Raw genomic sequence first — 16,959 nt, 5'->3', positions numbered from 1 at the left:
AGTTGATTGAATTGACTGTTTTGTCACCAAAAATGTCGCATGACACAATTGTTATTCAACTGTTTTTTATTAGTGTTACGTGTTTTTCACGCCACAGTTGTAACGCAATTTAGGATCTTATCTTCTAATCTTAACTTGAGTTCATTTATGATCAAATTTGAGCGCAGCTTGTGATGTGGCCGCTGATCGCTGCACTAGCGACATGGCTGGCTGGGCTAGCTAACTAGCTGGCCCCGCCCTCACACCATTCCAAAGAGGGTCAGCTCAGCATGTATCTTTGATTCCGACCAATCGCGCGCTCTCCCTCCAAAGCCTGTCAGCCACCTCGTCGTCCCGCCCCTCCGGCGCCGCCTCCTTTACGGCGCAGTCGCTGAACACAAACAAAACAAAATGGCACCCTCACTGCATTTTGAAGATTATAGCAAACAATTTTCTTTGACTCAGCTTCATACTTGAGAAACGAGTGACCCGACTTAGCAGTTTTTTGAGATAGGAGCCGTCATTTGGCCAATTTTGTTGCTTTGACTTGCGAGGACAAAGTTGAGATACGAGTGCTGCGCGGTGGCAGGGACTCGACTCGCTTGACAAGAGGGGGAGAACTAATGTTTAAAAAGAGTCTTCAAGCGTTTTCTCGTCACTCTCAGCTGAAGTATACAGTTACTTTTTGGAACGGGTGTTGACAAGTGAGTTGGACATTTTCAGAACAAGTGCAATTTTCTCACGAAAAAAACGAAACATTTTGCGGTTGTTTTTTGGGGAGGCTGGAACAGATTCGTGGCATTTCCATTCATTTAAATGGGAAAAGGTGATTTGAAATCAGAGTGTTTTGAGTGAACAAATTCAACTCGTATCTCAAGGCACCACTGTGTAGAGATTAGGGCGAGGAAAAGGAGTCAATAATTCTCAAGACAGCTGCTTTTTTAGTTGGACTCGGTTCTTCGGTCGGTTGTTCAGATTGAGAGTAAATTGATTGTTCAAGATGGAAAAATTTGGGTTTTGAGATTCGAGAATAAGGAACCACAGCCACAGTCTCAAAACATCTTAGTGAGTCGGTACTGATGACTGATTCCGAACGACAGCTGAGGCGTTTGACATTGCTGATGACGGACAGGCACAAGCCCCTCCACCCCGTACCTGAAGTAGCTCCCCGATTGGTGCTCGAGTCCCGGCGTGACAGCGCAGTACAAACTAGTTTGGCTGCCCTGGCGCGGCGTCTTCATGAGCAGCATGGCCGGCAGCCTCAGCAGCGCCCCCAACAGAGGGAACCAACCCTCCACGTGGCGGCCCAGCTCCGTCCGGATGACGCCGGGGTGCACGCAGAACGAGCTCACTCCCGAACCTGAGCGCCAAATGCACAGCGTCACCACAGTGCGCCAGCTAGTGCGGCACTAAGGCGTCAAGTCTGGTGGGCGTGGTCTAAACTGTTTTGTGACACCATCATGAAGCTGATTACACGTGCGCCTTTTTTTCCCAAACATAGCCTGTTAGCTTCTATGAGCACCAATTAGCTTCTGCTAGCAAATGTTAAAGTTCCTGTTAAGTGAAAATGAAAATGTTTGAATTGAGAGTCTTGTCAGCAAGTCTACCAAATTTGAATGAATCCCTCCCCCCAGAAAAACACAGACTACATAAAATGAGGCTTCAAAATGCAGGCGTGTCTGCTGAAAACACGCCCCTTCGACCATCACGTCACTCAAATATGTTCGGCTGAAAAACGTGTGCCACTCGCTGTTTTTAACAAACAGTTCACTTTCCCTCTCTCGCTTCGCTAGCGCTACAGTCCGCGAGCTTGTTAGCCGGCGTAGCGACGTTGGCACCAGCCAAATGGTCACCACCCGACTCGGTTTTGTATTGTTGTGTGTGTTCACATAGCGTAGAATGCTAGCGAGTTAACGGCTTTGGTGCGGACTGGCAGGCGGCTCGTTTGGATTGATGCCGCTCAGTACTTCTATAATGGGTGAGGACCGATTTGTGCCAGAAAGTACGCCCACGTACACACTTGGCCTTGGTTTTGGCCACCACCCAAAAATCCAGATGGTGATAAAGACTTGAACATTATAGCTCCACAATTCACCACAAAGTTGTTCTCAGTCTTTTCATATGTTTTCATGGATTTAGAAAGAAATCGCTGAAATTATTTGACAGGGTCTTGAACTCAGCATAATAGCCAGTGGCTCGAGTTTCAGTTAGCAGCTCTTCGCTTCTGTTAGTTTCCATTTGCACCTTTGAACTTGTGTTAACTTGGCCACGAGTTGGTACAATGGAAAGCTTGGGTCAGGAACGGCATCCGACGTAAAAACTATTTTGAACAAACCCCATGGGTGACTTGCTATGGTGACAAAAATCACCTGTTAGCTTGAGTTTATGACAGTCACTGGCTGTTAGCTTCTGAAAAGGTCTCTCAGCATCTGTTTGTTAGCTTCTGCTAGTTGTGAATAGCTGACGTGTTTGGCCCTCTTTGTGTCTCATAGATCAATATTTGGCAGCTGTGGAAGGCAAAAAGAAACTAGAGGTGTGTGTGTGTGGGGGGGGTGTGCGTGAGTGTGTGTGTGTGTCTTAGTGTGCTTGCGTGCGTGACCTCTGAGGCGGCGTGCTAGCTCTCTGCTAAATAGCACGTTAGCAAGCTTGCTCTGCCGGTAGCTCTGCAGTGGACTGTATGGACGAGAGCTGAAGAACAAATCGGCAAAGTCGATGTGACCTGAACACAAACATTTGGAACGAACAAAAGAGCTCAAATGTCAGTGAAGCGTCACGGTGAGCTAAGCGGTAAAGGTCCCACCTCCCCGGTGGGCGATGGACGACACGGTGACCACGCGGCTGGGGGCGGAGCTCTTCAACTTCGGGAGCAGCAGATTAGTCAGAAGGAAGTGAGACAGATGATTGACGGCAAACTGAGTCTCAAAGCCGTCCTCCGTCAACCATTTGGGACACATCATCACACCTGAACACACACCCAGTGAGACATTCTCACAGACAAGCGTGTGGACGAACAGACAGGCAGCGGGGCAGCAATCCAGGTGGACCGCCAACAAGGAAGACACTGTGAGACGGGCGGCCGTACCGGCGTTGTTGATGAGGATGTCCAGTCTGTCCTCGCTGTCCAGGAAGTCTTTGGCAAAGTGTCGCACCGAGTAGAGGGAGGCCAGGTCCAAGTGTCGGATCACCACGTTGCCGTTGCCCGTGGACTTGCGGATGTCCTCCGCCGCCTGCTCGGCACGAGACAGGTCCCTGCACGCCATCACCACGCGGGCACCTAAGGGGACCCACGGCATCACCGCAAAGCGCTAACACCGCAAGTCTTTGGCTGCCACCTGCCATCACCAGTTCCATTTGTTCCCAAACTCAATTTACAACTCACTTTTTTCCCATTGGATTGAATCCGTTGAAATGTACTTTGTGAGTAAAAGTAAAAAGCATTTTTACCGGATGTTTCCTCCTCATGTCATATAATTTGAAGGCTATTAAATTTTAAAGGTCGTCACTTAACACACCCTTTAAACCGACCGGTTTGTTTTTTTTAGTTCTCAACATTTTCAAGGTCTTCCTGAGAGCAAACAAATGGTCTACCATGCTAATTCTAAGTGAAAGCTTGGATTTTCTCTTCCACATCTACCCGTTGGAAAATGTAGTCAACGGGGTCTATAAATACGACGACTTGACGACAATCAAGTGTCACTGAAGGGGCGTGGCCTAGTGCCTGACATGAGGAGCCGAAGTCCCACACGGACCGATCGTCTGCATGCGAGCGTGGAGGCGTGAGTGGTGGCTCACACCAGCTCCATGCGAGTACTCTCATTTTGTCTTGTTCGGTCAACGGTAACTGCTGCTCTCCTTGCTCAAATGCCAGGGCATCTCACTACCTTCATAACTCCATGTTCTTTTCTCTTCACTCGAGCGGTGGTATAGCCAAAGCTCGCTCAGAACTTAAATTGTGGCTAACAATACATTGTGGCTGGTGACTCAACAAACTCGTAAATCAAGCTACCGCGGTATACGTTGCTGGAACCGCAAGCATTCAACTGTAAAACAGGAAGTAATAATCCGTTTAGCAGCAAATACAACAGGCAGTATTAAAGGCTGCAAGAGGAAGTATTCATCTGCATAATCATCTTACGCAGCTTTGCTGAGCCTCACCGCAAACTCTGACCTGTGATGTCACGATGCTCCAAACGCGCGCATGTATGTGTAGCCACCTTACATGTCATCGCAAAGCGCCAACTTCTCCCTAGACCTTTCCAACATGGCCGCCCACCCCGCCCGCTCACCTCGCCTCGCCAACTCTCTGCACGTCTCCTTGCCGATGCCCGTGTTGGCGCCCGTCACCAGCACCGTCTTCCCGTCCTGGCGCACGCTACTGCGGCAAACGCCGCCGCCGATCCACCTGCGCAGCGCTGCCACGCCTGCGCACACACACAGACACACACAAGTTATTGCTAAGAAGATGAGCCAAGGTTTTTGGTAACATGGTGCTGATCATGTACTCACAGATGACCAGGACTGCTCCGAGCAGGGCGGCACCCCGGAGCAGCATGCCCCCCTGACCTTCCGAAACCTCGGCCTCAGCCTCGGCGTCTGACCCGACACCAGGCCACGGCAGAACCAGGAAACCAGGCCCTTCTGGCATGGTGTACAGACACACACTGCTCTGCTCCGCAGAGTGTTCCAGTCCGTAGAGTGTTCTGGTTTACAGACTGCTCAGGCACCCACAGTGTTGTGGTCTCCACAGTCTTCTGGTCCACAAAAAGTTCTGGTCTACAGACCGTTCTGGTCCACAGAGTGTTCCGGTCAACAGAGTGTTCCGGTCAACAGAGTGTTCTGGTGGTCACAGTAGTCTGGTGCACAGAGTGTTCCGGTCCACAGGATGTTCTGGTCTAAAGAGTGTTCCCGCCCACGGAGAGTGGTGGTCCACAAAGTGTTCCAGTCCACAGAGTGTTCTGCTCTACATTCTGTTCAGGCCTATAGAGTGTTGCGGTCCATAGATGGTTCTGCTTTTCAGATTGCTGCATTCTGGTGTGCAGGCCAGGGAGCCAGGACAGAACACCGTAGGGGCGGGGCCAGATTAAATCTGATTAGATAGGATTAAAAAGCACACACACACACACACACACACACACCCCCACACACCCACGCACACACACACACACGCAAAATGAACACGTGACTTCCTCTCAAAGAGGACAGCATGTATGCATTTACTGCACAGAAATTCTTTATACTACTACTACTACTACTACTAATAATAATAATTTATATGAGTATTCAGATCGATTTTACCATGTTGTGCTTACCTGAAGACATTAGCAATTAGTGTCATTTTGACTTGAACTGATTTCTAATTAAATTAAATTAAGTAAATTAATTCAATGTCATTTCAGTTTAACGCCAAACTTCATTCAAATAATTTCCTGATTATTGAGTTTTTTCTTTTTCCATCTTTTTCGATTCGCGTATGATGCGTCACCGTGACGTCATGTTGTGTAGCTCCGCCCAAAAGTGGGACAATGCAGGGCAAATGATGCTTACTCTCAAAATGTTGTCCTTGTTTTTCGTGTGCGTTCTTTTGTTTCGTTTTCGTGTTATTGTATTATTAGAGTGCATCACGAAGTGAGAAGCATGCCGCCTACCCGGAAGCGGCGTAAAAAAACGCCAACCAATCTGCGGCACAAACGCAAAAACTCAGGCGGAAGTCCCGCCCCCGTTTCGTCTGTTGCGGTCCGTCCGTGCGTCGGTCCGGCCGCGTCGGTTCGGTGGTCTTGCTGTTGTGTTGTTGGGCGTCACGTTCACGCAGCAGGTAAGAGCGGTTCTGCTCGCTTCGGTTTCGCTCGGCTTGCTTAGGTCCGTAGGACTCGCTGAACCTCGCCGCTGGGCGGGAGCACGGAGGGAGCGCTTGGTGCTCCGGAGGGGCGGTGCTTGGCCAACCGAACGCCGCGCAGCCGAACCAAAGCGAACAGAACCGAACAGAACGAAGCAGCCTTCACGTCTTCCTCTGTTAGCCAAACTTGGAGCTTGGTCCTCTTTCCGGTCACTTGGCGGGCGCCTTTTGAGCCGTCGTGACTGAAGACCGAAGAAGAAAGACAAAAAGACATCTCTATAGACGAGGAGGGCCGAGGCAGCGACCCCTGCAGCCGCCGCCACACATTACATATTACCCCAGCGGAAACGCTGACACGGATTTTAGCTTAGTTTTGCTTAGCTTAGCTTTGTTTATCTTAGCCTAGTTTAGCAACAAACAAATTAAACACATATTCGTCACTTTCATTCCTCTGTATTTTCAGTTTTTTGTGTGATGATTTGAACCACGGAGATCTTGTTGTCAGGCAGCATTCAGTATTGGTGGTTAGCACGTTTTTGGACGTTCTCGATTCGAATCTTGGCTCTCATCTGCGTGTAATTTTTGGCCCGGTTTCGCCTTCGTTCACAACGGCTGGCGACCAGTCCAGCGTTTGTCCATATGCACCCAGGCCCCTGATATTGACTGGTGACCAGTCTGTTGTTCTTTGTATGTGACCCAACAATTGGCAGACTGGCCTCGTTGCCAGTCCAATGTTCTTCCACGTGGGGATGCCTCCGCCCCGCCCCGCCCTGCCCCGCCCCATGTGTTAGCGTGTGCTCTTAGCATGACGGCTTGATGTGGTTTCCATAGCAACATGGAGACGGAGTTGTTTATGGAGTGTGAAGAGGAGGAGCTGGAACCGTGGCAGCAGGTGGACGACGGCGTGGAAGAAGACGACAACGACAACGTGGACGCTTGTGAGCCAGGTAGTACGTCGAAAACGCTTGTTGGGAATCGTTCACTTAGTCACACAGTGGACTATCACTGAAAATGCCTTTGTAGTGATTGAGGAGTTGGGAAGGAGGGAATGTTTCCAAATCCAGCACTGCATTTATAAACACTTGCTCATTCCCAGCTTCCCAATCAGTCACTCCGCAGCTTGAGATATGAGTTACTCAATTTATACCTTTCTCACATGTCAAAACATCAGAAGTGGACGCGTCAATAAGTTTTGCTGGTCGGTCATTCGCAGACGGCCGGGACACCCGTCCATCGTCAATCCATCATTATTTCAATACAAACCAAACTGTAAACGTCACTCCACAAGAAAGTCAGAATTTATTGGTGTTTATTGGGCAAAACTCTGGCTAATTGTGATTATTTTGAAAAGGGCGGATATCGGCCTCCAGCTCACTATGTGGTCAGTGCACGATGGAGTGATTCCCAAAAATGAGGACTTGAGTGCATTTGTTTTCCTCAGCTTCTTTGTCGTCGACATCACTAAAGCAAATGGCTCCGCCTCTTCCTTCCTCCTGTTCCACCCCCGTGTTGTCTCAACCTCCACCCTTCATCCTGACGCAGACCAGCGGGGGGGCACACCTCCTCCTCACCACGCAGGTACTCAAAACCATACACGTGTGTTTGTACACATTCTTATGTGCATATAGTACATACGTGTCACAGACTGCTTATATTGTATGGCTGGGGAAAAAAAGTCACATCGGACAAAGTCTACCTCAAAAAATGGTCGGCATTGTGACCCTTGTGCAGATGATGCAGATCATTGTTACGATCGTTTCAAGTGTCATCCACACACTTACTCACATGCTGAGAACTGTCGTCATTCCTAAAGCCCTTTTAACTTGTATCCCATTAGAAGGCCAAAGACACACTTGCACAAGCTAGCATATGCAAACCTTTTGTGTGTGCGTGTTGTTCCGGTTTAGGCATTGCCGCTGCCGTCACCCGGACCTTCGCTTATTGCCAACCTGCCACCAATGCCCAGTAGGTGGCGCCACTCTCATCCAACTAAAACATAAAATACCTGTATTGACCTTTTGCACTGATCGCCGTTTCATGTCTGCACAGCGCCCGTGGTCCGGCCTGCCCTGGGCGTGTCCTCTGCCTTCCCCCGCGGCCACGCCCTCTCAGGAGCTCCCGTCCAGCTGAGCCTCCACGCCAGCAGGGGACATCAAGGTCAGTGGGTGCACCTACTGCTTAGTCCACTCACAGATTAATTGATTGATTAAAAAAAAATGTGCCTGTTTTTTCTTCCAGTGAACTTTCACTTGCCTCAGCTAGGTGGCGCCAAAGCCTCCAACTCGACAGGTTTGCCAGTTCACGCCCACGCAACGCTGCTGTGACATAGCGCTCATGCCATTTGATGATGTGTCACGTGACCCCCCGGCAGCTCCTGGCTCGGCGTCCTACTCGAGCGTGTCGCCAACCAAGGTGGTCCTCAGCGTAGACGAGTTCTACTACGGGACGGCCGGGGGCGAGCAGCCGATGAGGCGGAAGTACCAGCAGGCGGCCGACGGCGACGCCTTCAGCTGCAGCATTTGTGAGCGCGCGATTAGCGACAACCTCAGGTGTGCCTCGGCCGCTTCATTTCACCACATTGACGGAGCCGTGCGCGGTTGACGTGAGGAAAATGTCGTGCAGGTTGGTGCAGCACACGCTTCAGCACTCGCCGCTGATCCGAGGAGGCGACGACCAGAAGATGTGCGCCTTCTGCTTCCGCCAGTTTTCCAGCGGCGCTCAACTTCAGGCCCACCGCGAGCGGGTTCACGGGCCCTCCCCCTCCTCCTGTAAGTCCCCCTGCAGCTTAGCTCATGTACGGCCAGCGCCAGCCGACTTGACGCCGTCGGGTCTCCGCAGGTACGTGTCGCATCTGCGAGTGGGCCTTTGACAACGAGCCGGCCTTCCTCAACCACATGAAGGCCAATCACAAGCCGGGAGAGATGCCCTACGTCTGCCAGGTGGGTGTGGCCTCTGCACACCGTCCCGCCAAGAACAGGAAGTCTTGGCACGGAACGTCCTGACGAACTGTGGCTTGTGCTCAGGTTTGCTTCTACCGCTCGTCCTTCTACTCGGACGTCCTGCAGCACTTTGCCAGCTTCCACAGAGATTCGCGCTACCTGCTGTGCGTCTTCTGCCTCAAGGTCAGCAGGAACGTGGCCAGCTATCAGAAGCACGTCCTGCGCCACCAGGTATGCGTACGCACGCGGGGCCGTTGATCAATTCATTTGCCTTTGTTTGGCAGGAACATTTTTAAAAAGTTGATTTGGTGTAGCTTCTTCAGTTGAAAGTGCGTCTCCGCTGACGTGCACGGCTCACTAACAACGTAACAGAGAGGCGCTTGTTTACAAAAGCAAAGTTGACATTCGCCATGATTTCCCTTTCCATTGTAAAAATTCTTTTGTTGGTTGCTCCTATTTTTCGGGGCGTAATCATGACTATTGCTGCCGTTTGTGAAATCGTCCTGACGCTGTGTTGCATTTGACAAGAAAGTCTCATTGCAAAGAGCCCATCCGATCTTGGCTCCCTGCTCACCATGCAGACCACCGCCCGCACTCTCCATTTCGCCACCCGTACAGTCCATGAATTCTTTTGGACTCAAGACACCACTGTATCCATTTAAGATCAGGTTGAAAGTTCAGAGAGTGAATATGAAGCCTTCTATAGTCACATGTCCAGCCGAGTGCTGCCAACAGCAAGTGTGCAAATGAAGCAATGTCATTGTCGTTTGCTTTTTTTTCAATAAGATTCCATTTGGCAAGCAGATCTTTTGCAAGCAACCTGACGCTTGTGCGCTTGTACCTGTGTCAGGCGGGCCAGGCTTTCCACTGCAGCAGGTGTCGCCTACAGTTTGCCTTCCTGGCCGACAAAAAGCGCCACAGGCTGGAGCGCCACCGCAGCGTCCGCAGACCCGCCAAGCTGGAGGGGCTCCCGCTGGGTTCAAAGGTCAGCTCCTGCTCCTGCCGACAGCTCCTCTATGAGTCGTTGCTGTGGATGTTGATATTGTTCTGCCCGCAGGTGACCATTCGCATGTACGGCAAGAGAAGAGTTCCCGTGGCGTCGGTCGGGGGCGGGGCCCGGCTCCTGCAGGACCCCTCCTGCCTCATCCAGCCAATCAAGATCAAGACGGAGCGGCAGAGCGCTTCCGGCCTCGGGAGCCCCCCGCCGGCCATCCCCCCTCTGTCGCCCATCGGGGGGCCTGACGGCGGCAGGTCAGCCACCGTTCCGCACTCGCTTAACAACGCTGATTCGGACCGCCGATACTAATATGTCATGGAATCGATACTACGTTGCGCGTGCCTGTAGCGTCCGCCGCCCGCACTCTGCAAGCCCGCTTGCAGTTACATGTTTTACTGCTGCCAAGTATGGCCAGTGCGGCGGCAGCAGGAGGATCTAACCAGAAAGTCTTGTTCATGTTCATGAAAATATTTTTTATGCCTTTTTAAAGTATTTAATTTTGTATCCCTGCTGTTTCGAAAATCGTATCGAGTGTTTCGACGATATTGAAGTTGACATTTTAGTATCGCGACGACCCTAATAGAATGTATTACCATCCTCTTGTTTTGTTACAAAGACGTCGATATTGTCATTGTCTACAAACATATATCTTAACCATATTTCACGTTCTGGTTCTGGTTCTACTGGTTCAAAGTCCACAAGCGCATCGTCTCTATCTCTGCCGTTACTCATTTCAAAGCTCCCGCGATTGATGGCGTCCGCCATTATGACTTGAAAGAATTCTAGAACATCCTCTGCGGGCTCACGATGTCGTCGCCTGTATATTCCGATGCATTTCATTGGTTAAGAGAACAAAAATTAGATTTAAAAAAAAAAAAAGAAAATGACGTCTATGCTCTCCAGGCTTTAAGGGTAGAAAGACGGTTATGCACTCCAATCCTTAATGGGTTAAAGAATGCCAAGGGTGCCAGATCAGAAGATGCTAAGCCAGGAGCAAAGATCACAACGACCTAGCTCAAGCCAGCTATCCAATTTTTCACAGTCCTATGCTAACAGTATGCTTTATAAAATTAGTTTCTCCTTTAGTTTGTTTCGTTATGTTTTAATACAATGCAGTGCAATGTTCTTTGTTTCAAATGGGAAACAAAACACGCATGTTTTGTGGGGCTGGTATGGATTTCGGCCACTTAAGATCATTTCACTGAGGAACGCTTTGCAAAGTGGTGGTAGCAGCGTGTGCTGAATATGCGTTTGTGCATGCAGACTGACTGTTGTTTATTTGATGTGGCCAAAGCAAACGGCAAGAAGGACGTCTGCTCTTTGTGCGTGTCAGGTTGTGGTGTTTGGAGTGCGGCAGTGACGTGAAAGACATAGCGGCCCACTACCCCACGCACGTACGCTGCCTGCTGTGCGCTTTCGGGAGCTGCTGCTCTCGCGCTTACGCCACCCACATGATCCAGTAAGACCGCCGCGGGGAGGGGAGAGGGCGGGGCCATGCGGACGGCGGGCGCTCGTGCTTGATTGTTGCCGTCTGATTGCAGCCACCACGTGCCGCGCTCCAAAGACCAGCGTCTTCCTCCGCATCGGCGGCCACCCCCCTGGTGAGACGCCGCCGCGGCCTCCTCCATCCTCGCACGGCCGCCGGGAAGTAGCTGCTGACAAAAGGCCTTGTTGTGTTTCAGTCCTTTCTTCTTGGTCTGTTCCCACTGCGATTTTGCATCGGGGTCGGGGGACGAGATGGCCCAACACCTGCAGGCCATCCCGGAGCACGGCAGCGCCACCTGTCGCTCCAGAGGTGAGCGCCGCAGCCCGTGACTTGTTGTTGACTGGTGGCCCCTTTTCAAAGCAGACTCGCCCCGTCCGTGTCTATCAAGCAGAGATGTCAAATGTACCCATGTTCAGTACTCCAGTGAAAGTACTGGTACTTGTGCAAAAAATAACTCTGGTCAAAGCTGCTCCCTTACAAAAAGTCAACGTACAAAAGTACAGCCATCCATCCATTATCGATACCGCTTATCCTCACAAGGGTCGCGGGGGCGTGCTGGAGCCTATCCCAGCCGTCTTCGGGCAGTAGGCGGGGGACACCCTGAACTGGTTGCCAGCCAATCGCAGGGCACACAAAGACAAACATCCCCATTCACAATCACACCTAAGGGCAATTTAGAGAGTCCATTCAACTTACCATGCATGTTTTTGGAATGTGGGAGGAAACCGGAGTACCCGGAGAAAACCCACGCAGGCACGGGGAGAACATGCAAACTCCACACAGGGAGGCCGGGGCAGGGATCAACAAACCCACGACCTCTGAACTGTGAGGCGGACGTGCTAACCAGATGACCACCGTGCCGCGTACAAAAGTACACATTTCAAAAATTTACTTTTTTGTACTATTAAACATATGCTACTGCCTCACAGTGGTTATGGAAAATAATTCAATTTGTGTGTTGCAATAATAAAAAAAAAAATTAGAATGACATCTAAAAATGATGTTAATTTTTAGGAGTTTTGAGCTGAATGTCTGAATTTTTTTAATGATTTGTGAAAGGAAAGCAGAAAGAATTTTGGTGTGTAAAATTTAACAGCCATGTTTTTGCGTCTACGTTTTTTGGCCACAAAGGTTCCCAGATGTTGCAAAATGCGTCAACAGAGTAGAAAAGACGAGTAAAAGATAACGGATTTCAAAATCTTCATTCAAGCTGTAACACAAACAAAATGAGTGGACCGGTTCAGGTTTCTTCAAGTTTGTTGTTGTTTGCAGTGTACTGCGAGCCGGACATCCAACTGTGTTCGGACGAAGAGACGCCACGCGTGCTTGAGTGCGACGAACCCGTTTGCAACCAGGACTGGAAGTCAGCCGACAGTTGGACGCGAGCCGAGGACGACGCGGACGCCCGGACCGGCATTGCGCCGTTCACTCAGCCCTGCGGGCCTCGCCCGCTGCGGCTGAAGAACGGCGACGCCGTGGATTTCTTCAACCTGCTGTTTCCCAACGCGCTGGTGGAACTGATCACGGCAGAGACCAACGCCCACGCCAAGGCCTGCCGTTACCTGGGCTCGGGCTGCCGGGACTGGGTTCCGGTCACTCACGAAGAAGTCAAAGGTTTCATGGGTCTGTGCATCCTGATGGGCGTTCAGAGCCTTCCGGAACCGTCTCAGTACTGGTCGTGGAACGAGCACGACAACGGCCCCACCTTCCAGCGCACCATGAGCCTGGAACGCTTCAAGCAAGTGGCCTCCAACATCCGCATGGGAAGTTTTGGCGCAGACGAGTTGGAGCGGGGCCGCAAAGCCGACGACCCGCTGCGCGTCTTCAGGCGCATGCTTAAGATCCTGAGTGCCGCCATGTGGTACGCCTACCAGCCCAACTGCTGCCTGAGCGTGGACAGAGCGCTGCTTCCCGGTCTGGAGGGGGACCAGGGAACGGGGAGCTCCAAGGGCCAGCCTCAGGTGTGGCTGCTGTGCGACTCCAAGTCCGGCTACTGCCACCGCTTCTTCATCCAGACCGGCGAGAAGACGAGTCAGGAGGCAGGCTCGGGCGTGGTGCAGGAGCTGGTCAAGGGTCTGGAGGACAAGCACCACCAGATCTACTTGGCCAACTCGCTCACGTCCGTACCTTTGGTGCAGAAACTTCTGGAGCAGGGCATCTACGCCTCCAGCTCCTTCCCGCCGCCCAGTCCCATCCTGCCGGCGGCGCTGTGGGAGGACGGCCGGCTGGACAAACCCGGGGACTTCCTGCAGAGGCGCTTGGGTCCCCTGCTGGCCACACGCTGGAGGGACACCAAGGAGATGGGCTGTCTATCCACAAACGCCCACGCGGGGGAAGCGGACACGGTGTGGAGGCGCTCCCAGACCAAAGTGGGCGGCTTGGATCCCATGAAGCGGCCCATGGCCTTCCGACTCCTGCAGGAGAACATGCGAGGGGTGGACATCTGCAAGCAGCTGCTGGCCTGCAACCCGTTGGGTGGAATCCTGCAGGACCGCCACTGGCGCTCGCTCTTCTGGTTCCTGGTCAACCTGAGCGTGGTCAACGCCTTCATCGTCCTGCGCGAGAGCCGCAAGGACAACCCGCCGGCCTGGGTGCGAGACGGCCTCTTCACGCAGGTCAACTTCCGCAAGCGTCTGGGCATCCAGCTGGCCGAATGCGTCCACAAGCCCCCGGACAGGAGCGCCGCCGCCGCCGCCCCCAGGCGACCCAAGGTGGAGAGAGCCGACCCGAGCGTTCAACGCCGACACCGCATGGGCAAGATTGCCGGTTCATCCAGGAGGTGCCAGCACTGCAACGGGAACAAGGACGGCGCCTGGGGCTGCGTGGCGTGCGGGGTGGGACTGTGCAAAGAGCCGCGATGCTTCTGGGAGTTTCACGGGCTGTCGCCCCTCAACAAAGGTGGGTCTGTCCTCTCTCAAGGTCATCTGAAAGTCTCAGTGCTGATGCCAATTGCTGCTTCAAGCTGCCCGTTGTTCTCCGCAGGCCTGACCGAAGTCGGATTCCTCGACAGCGTCCGAAGGTAATTGCAGCCTGTCGCTCAGGTTTTGCTAGCGCTGGTCTGCCAAACTCAAATGAATTGATCGAATGGGTTCATGACCCAGCCCGAGATTGAGGAGTTGAATTTCCCCCTGAGGGATTATGATCAGTAAATTAAATTGCGTAGCCGTTTTGCTGTCTGACTTGTGTGTCGGTTGTGTGTGTGTGTGTGACAGTGGAAAGGCGGAGTCCGACAAAGTGCAAGACCATCTGGCCCCACTTGAGGACTTGGACTTCTCTGAAGACGAGGGGCCGGACAAGCCTGAGGAAAGCCAATGTATAAAAGAGGAGGCCCCTTCTCCGCCGCCTTCGCCTCATCCGGCAGATGTCAGCAACCAATCGTCCGCCTCTGCCCCCAAAGAGCGAGTAGACTTCCTGTCAGCCCACCAGCTGAGGGTGGCGTTGCTGGCTTTGTGCGGCGGACTGCGCCAGGCTTCCATGGTCTTCGCCACCGAGCCGCGGCTGATCCGGTTCTGGCTGAAGGAGGCCAGGAAGCATCTGAAGCAGAAGAACCGGGAAGAAGTTGGGGTGCGGGTCCAGGGGGATGGCGAGGCCCGCCTGGTGGCCTGGGTGCTGAGCCAGCGTGAGCAGCAGCTTCCCGTCAGCGAGAGCGTCTTCTTCCACAAAGCGGCCGCGCTCAACAAGAATGGCTCGTTGGGCGACACTTTCCAGATGTCGTACGACTGGGCCGTGCTCTTCATGCTTCGGTACCGGCTTGGCCCGACGCCCGCCGGCAGCAAGCGAGCGCCGGCTCGCCGTCTGCCGCTGGCTCTGCAGGCTAACGTCCAGTCCTTCAAGGAGTTCACCCATCGAGTGATCCGGGTTCACCATCTTCCCGAAAGTTCGCTCGCCGTGGTGGATGAGTTGTGCTTCTTTGTGGATCCCAGGAGCTTTCAGGACCGGCGGCACCGCGCCAAGGCTTTGCAGTTCACGGGCTCAGTACCGCTGGTCACCGTGTGTCTGTCGGCGCTGGCCGACGGAACCATGCTACCCGCCTTGGTGCTGACCAACAGACAGCTGGCCAACGAGGTGCTGCCGGACTTTGTTGTACTAGAAGTCACTTCCCAGAACCCATCCGCTGAGCAGGCCTTCAAGGTCTGGACTCAAAAGGTTTGGCTTCAATATCTTTCCGGGCCGGTTCACCACAAGAAGTCCATGTTGGTGTTGGACCAGCACCAAGACCACGCGGGCGACGTTTCACTCGGCCACCTGAGCGGCTCGGGCACTCTTCCGGCCGTGATCCCCGAAGGATGCTCTTTCCTCCTGCAGCCTCTGGACTTCTGCATCAAACCGGCTCTGGAGCGTTTCTTCCGGGCTCGTTGGAACAAGTTCAGCACTGATGACCAGACGGAGGCCCAAGAGGCGGAGCCGGGACAACTGCAAGACACTGCCGCTCAAATGCTGGTCCGCTGGACGTCCCAAGCCTTGACGCACCTTAAAGACCTCCGGCAGCCGTGGAGGACCTCCTTCGAGATTACGGGAATCCTTCCGAGGACAGACCCTGGCGAGGAAGGCCCCGACCAAGAGGACAACCGGCAGAACATCCTGGAGAAACTTGAAAAGATACTGCTGCCTTCGGAAGACAGTTCGGACCTCCTGGAAGTGGAGGATGAAGATGATGAGGAGGACTCTGAAGACGACCAAACATCTGCAGAGAAACACGAAGAGAGCAAAGAGGAGGACACTCAGGAGGAAGACGAACCAGGGGCAAACACCAAAATGAAGCGGCAAGAGAATAGGGAAGAGAGCATAGAGATGGACGTTCAGGAGGAAGAAGAACCACGGTCAGATGCCAACAAGAACAGGGAAGAGAACCAAGAGACAGACGACCAGAAGTCAGAAGAACCAGGGCAGAACACCACAACAGACCAAGGAGACCAGCTTCTGACAATGGAGGAGGACAGTGAAGAAGAGGAAGAAGAAGAAAAGGAGAATGAGGACAGGAATGAGGCCACTAAGGAGCGCAGGGAGACCAGGATCATGATCGGAGAGGAAGTCGGTGATGAGTGGAAGATAACCATGAAGAGCAGGGCGGAGACCAGGACCGAGGTGGCCCGGACGAACCAAGACGAGCCCCAACAAATGGACCAGAGCTGAAGGTTGTTCCAGATCTTTTAAGGTCATTCGAGGAGCCAAAGTGGACCAATAGGACTGCCGGGACGCACGGCTGGAAATTCTGCAAGCGTCGGACATCGATGCCACATTTCTCAATTGACGTTCTAAACTTGTGAGAAACCCGCGAGGCCATCGTGACTCTGACGTGTTGAAGCACACGAGCAAAACTCCCAAGCTAGCTTCTAGCCTCCAAATTGAGCTCGATTTGCTAAAGTCCCCCCCCCCCACTCAAGAACAGTTGGCCAATCCGAATGCTCCATGTAAATGTTAGTGCGTCTTTAACATTGACTTGTTGCTACATGCTAATGCTAAAATAGCACGTAGCCTGGATTCCACAAGATGAGTGACATGCTCCTCAAAGGTCAAACACAAAGTCATCCTTTCTCTTCATGAGACACCTGAATGATGCTAATGCCATTTCATGTTTTTCACTATAAAAGTCTTTTTATGGTCAACTCTTGCTCAGGCTTTTATTGCGAAGGATTTCTAGGGAACGAGCCAAGTTGGCTAACCCTCGCAGGGAGCAAATCTGCGGGCTCAGTGCAAGATAGATTCTCGGAGTTTTGTGGACTCA

General features: G+C 52.5%; 2 protein-coding genes across 2 annotated transcripts; one reads left to right on the top strand and one right to left on the bottom strand.

Annotated features, from left to right (window-relative positions):
- Positions 1–48: 48 nt before the first annotated feature.
- On the bottom strand, positions 49–6,072 carry crdhl (cone RDH-like). Its single transcript, XM_086039449.1, has 8 exons — positions 5,625–6,072; positions 4,486–5,065; positions 4,266–4,400; positions 3,062–3,253; positions 2,780–2,941; positions 2,579–2,698; positions 1,135–1,339; positions 49–370 (listed from the first exon to the last, which is right to left on the bottom strand). Exons 2-8 carry the CDS (start codon positions 4,622–4,624, stop codon positions 265–267), a joined length of 1,059 nt encoding a protein of 352 aa, XP_085895575.1. The 5' UTR covers positions 4,625–5,065; positions 5,625–6,072; the 3' UTR covers positions 49–264.
- pogzb (pogo transposable element derived with ZNF domain b) lies at positions 5,540–16,840 on the top strand. The gene is made up of 18 exons (XM_086039445.1): positions 5,540–5,791; positions 6,644–6,759; positions 7,254–7,390; positions 7,720–7,777; positions 7,862–7,969; positions 8,051–8,101; positions 8,184–8,361; positions 8,435–8,580; positions 8,651–8,751; positions 8,836–8,982; positions 9,602–9,736; positions 9,809–10,002; positions 11,082–11,207; positions 11,290–11,349; positions 11,431–11,543; positions 12,507–14,132; positions 14,217–14,253; positions 14,447–16,840. The coding sequence occupies exons 2-18, from the start codon at positions 6,648–6,650 to the stop codon at positions 16,365–16,367; spliced, it is 5,250 nt and encodes a 1,749-aa protein (XP_085895571.1). The 5' UTR covers positions 5,540–5,791; positions 6,644–6,647; the 3' UTR covers positions 16,368–16,840.
- Positions 16,841–16,959: the final 119 nt, after the last annotated feature.

Source organism: Filicampus tigris, chromosome 8, assembly GCF_054856515.1.
Source record: "Filicampus tigris isolate MCC_2025a chromosome 8, RoL_Ftig_1.0, whole genome shotgun sequence".
In the NCBI taxonomy this organism is placed as follows: domain Eukaryota; kingdom Metazoa; phylum Chordata; class Actinopteri; order Syngnathiformes; family Syngnathidae; genus Filicampus; species Filicampus tigris.
The sequence above is the reverse complement of the archived record's forward strand: the minus strand, read 5'-3'. Positions and strand labels throughout refer to the sequence as shown.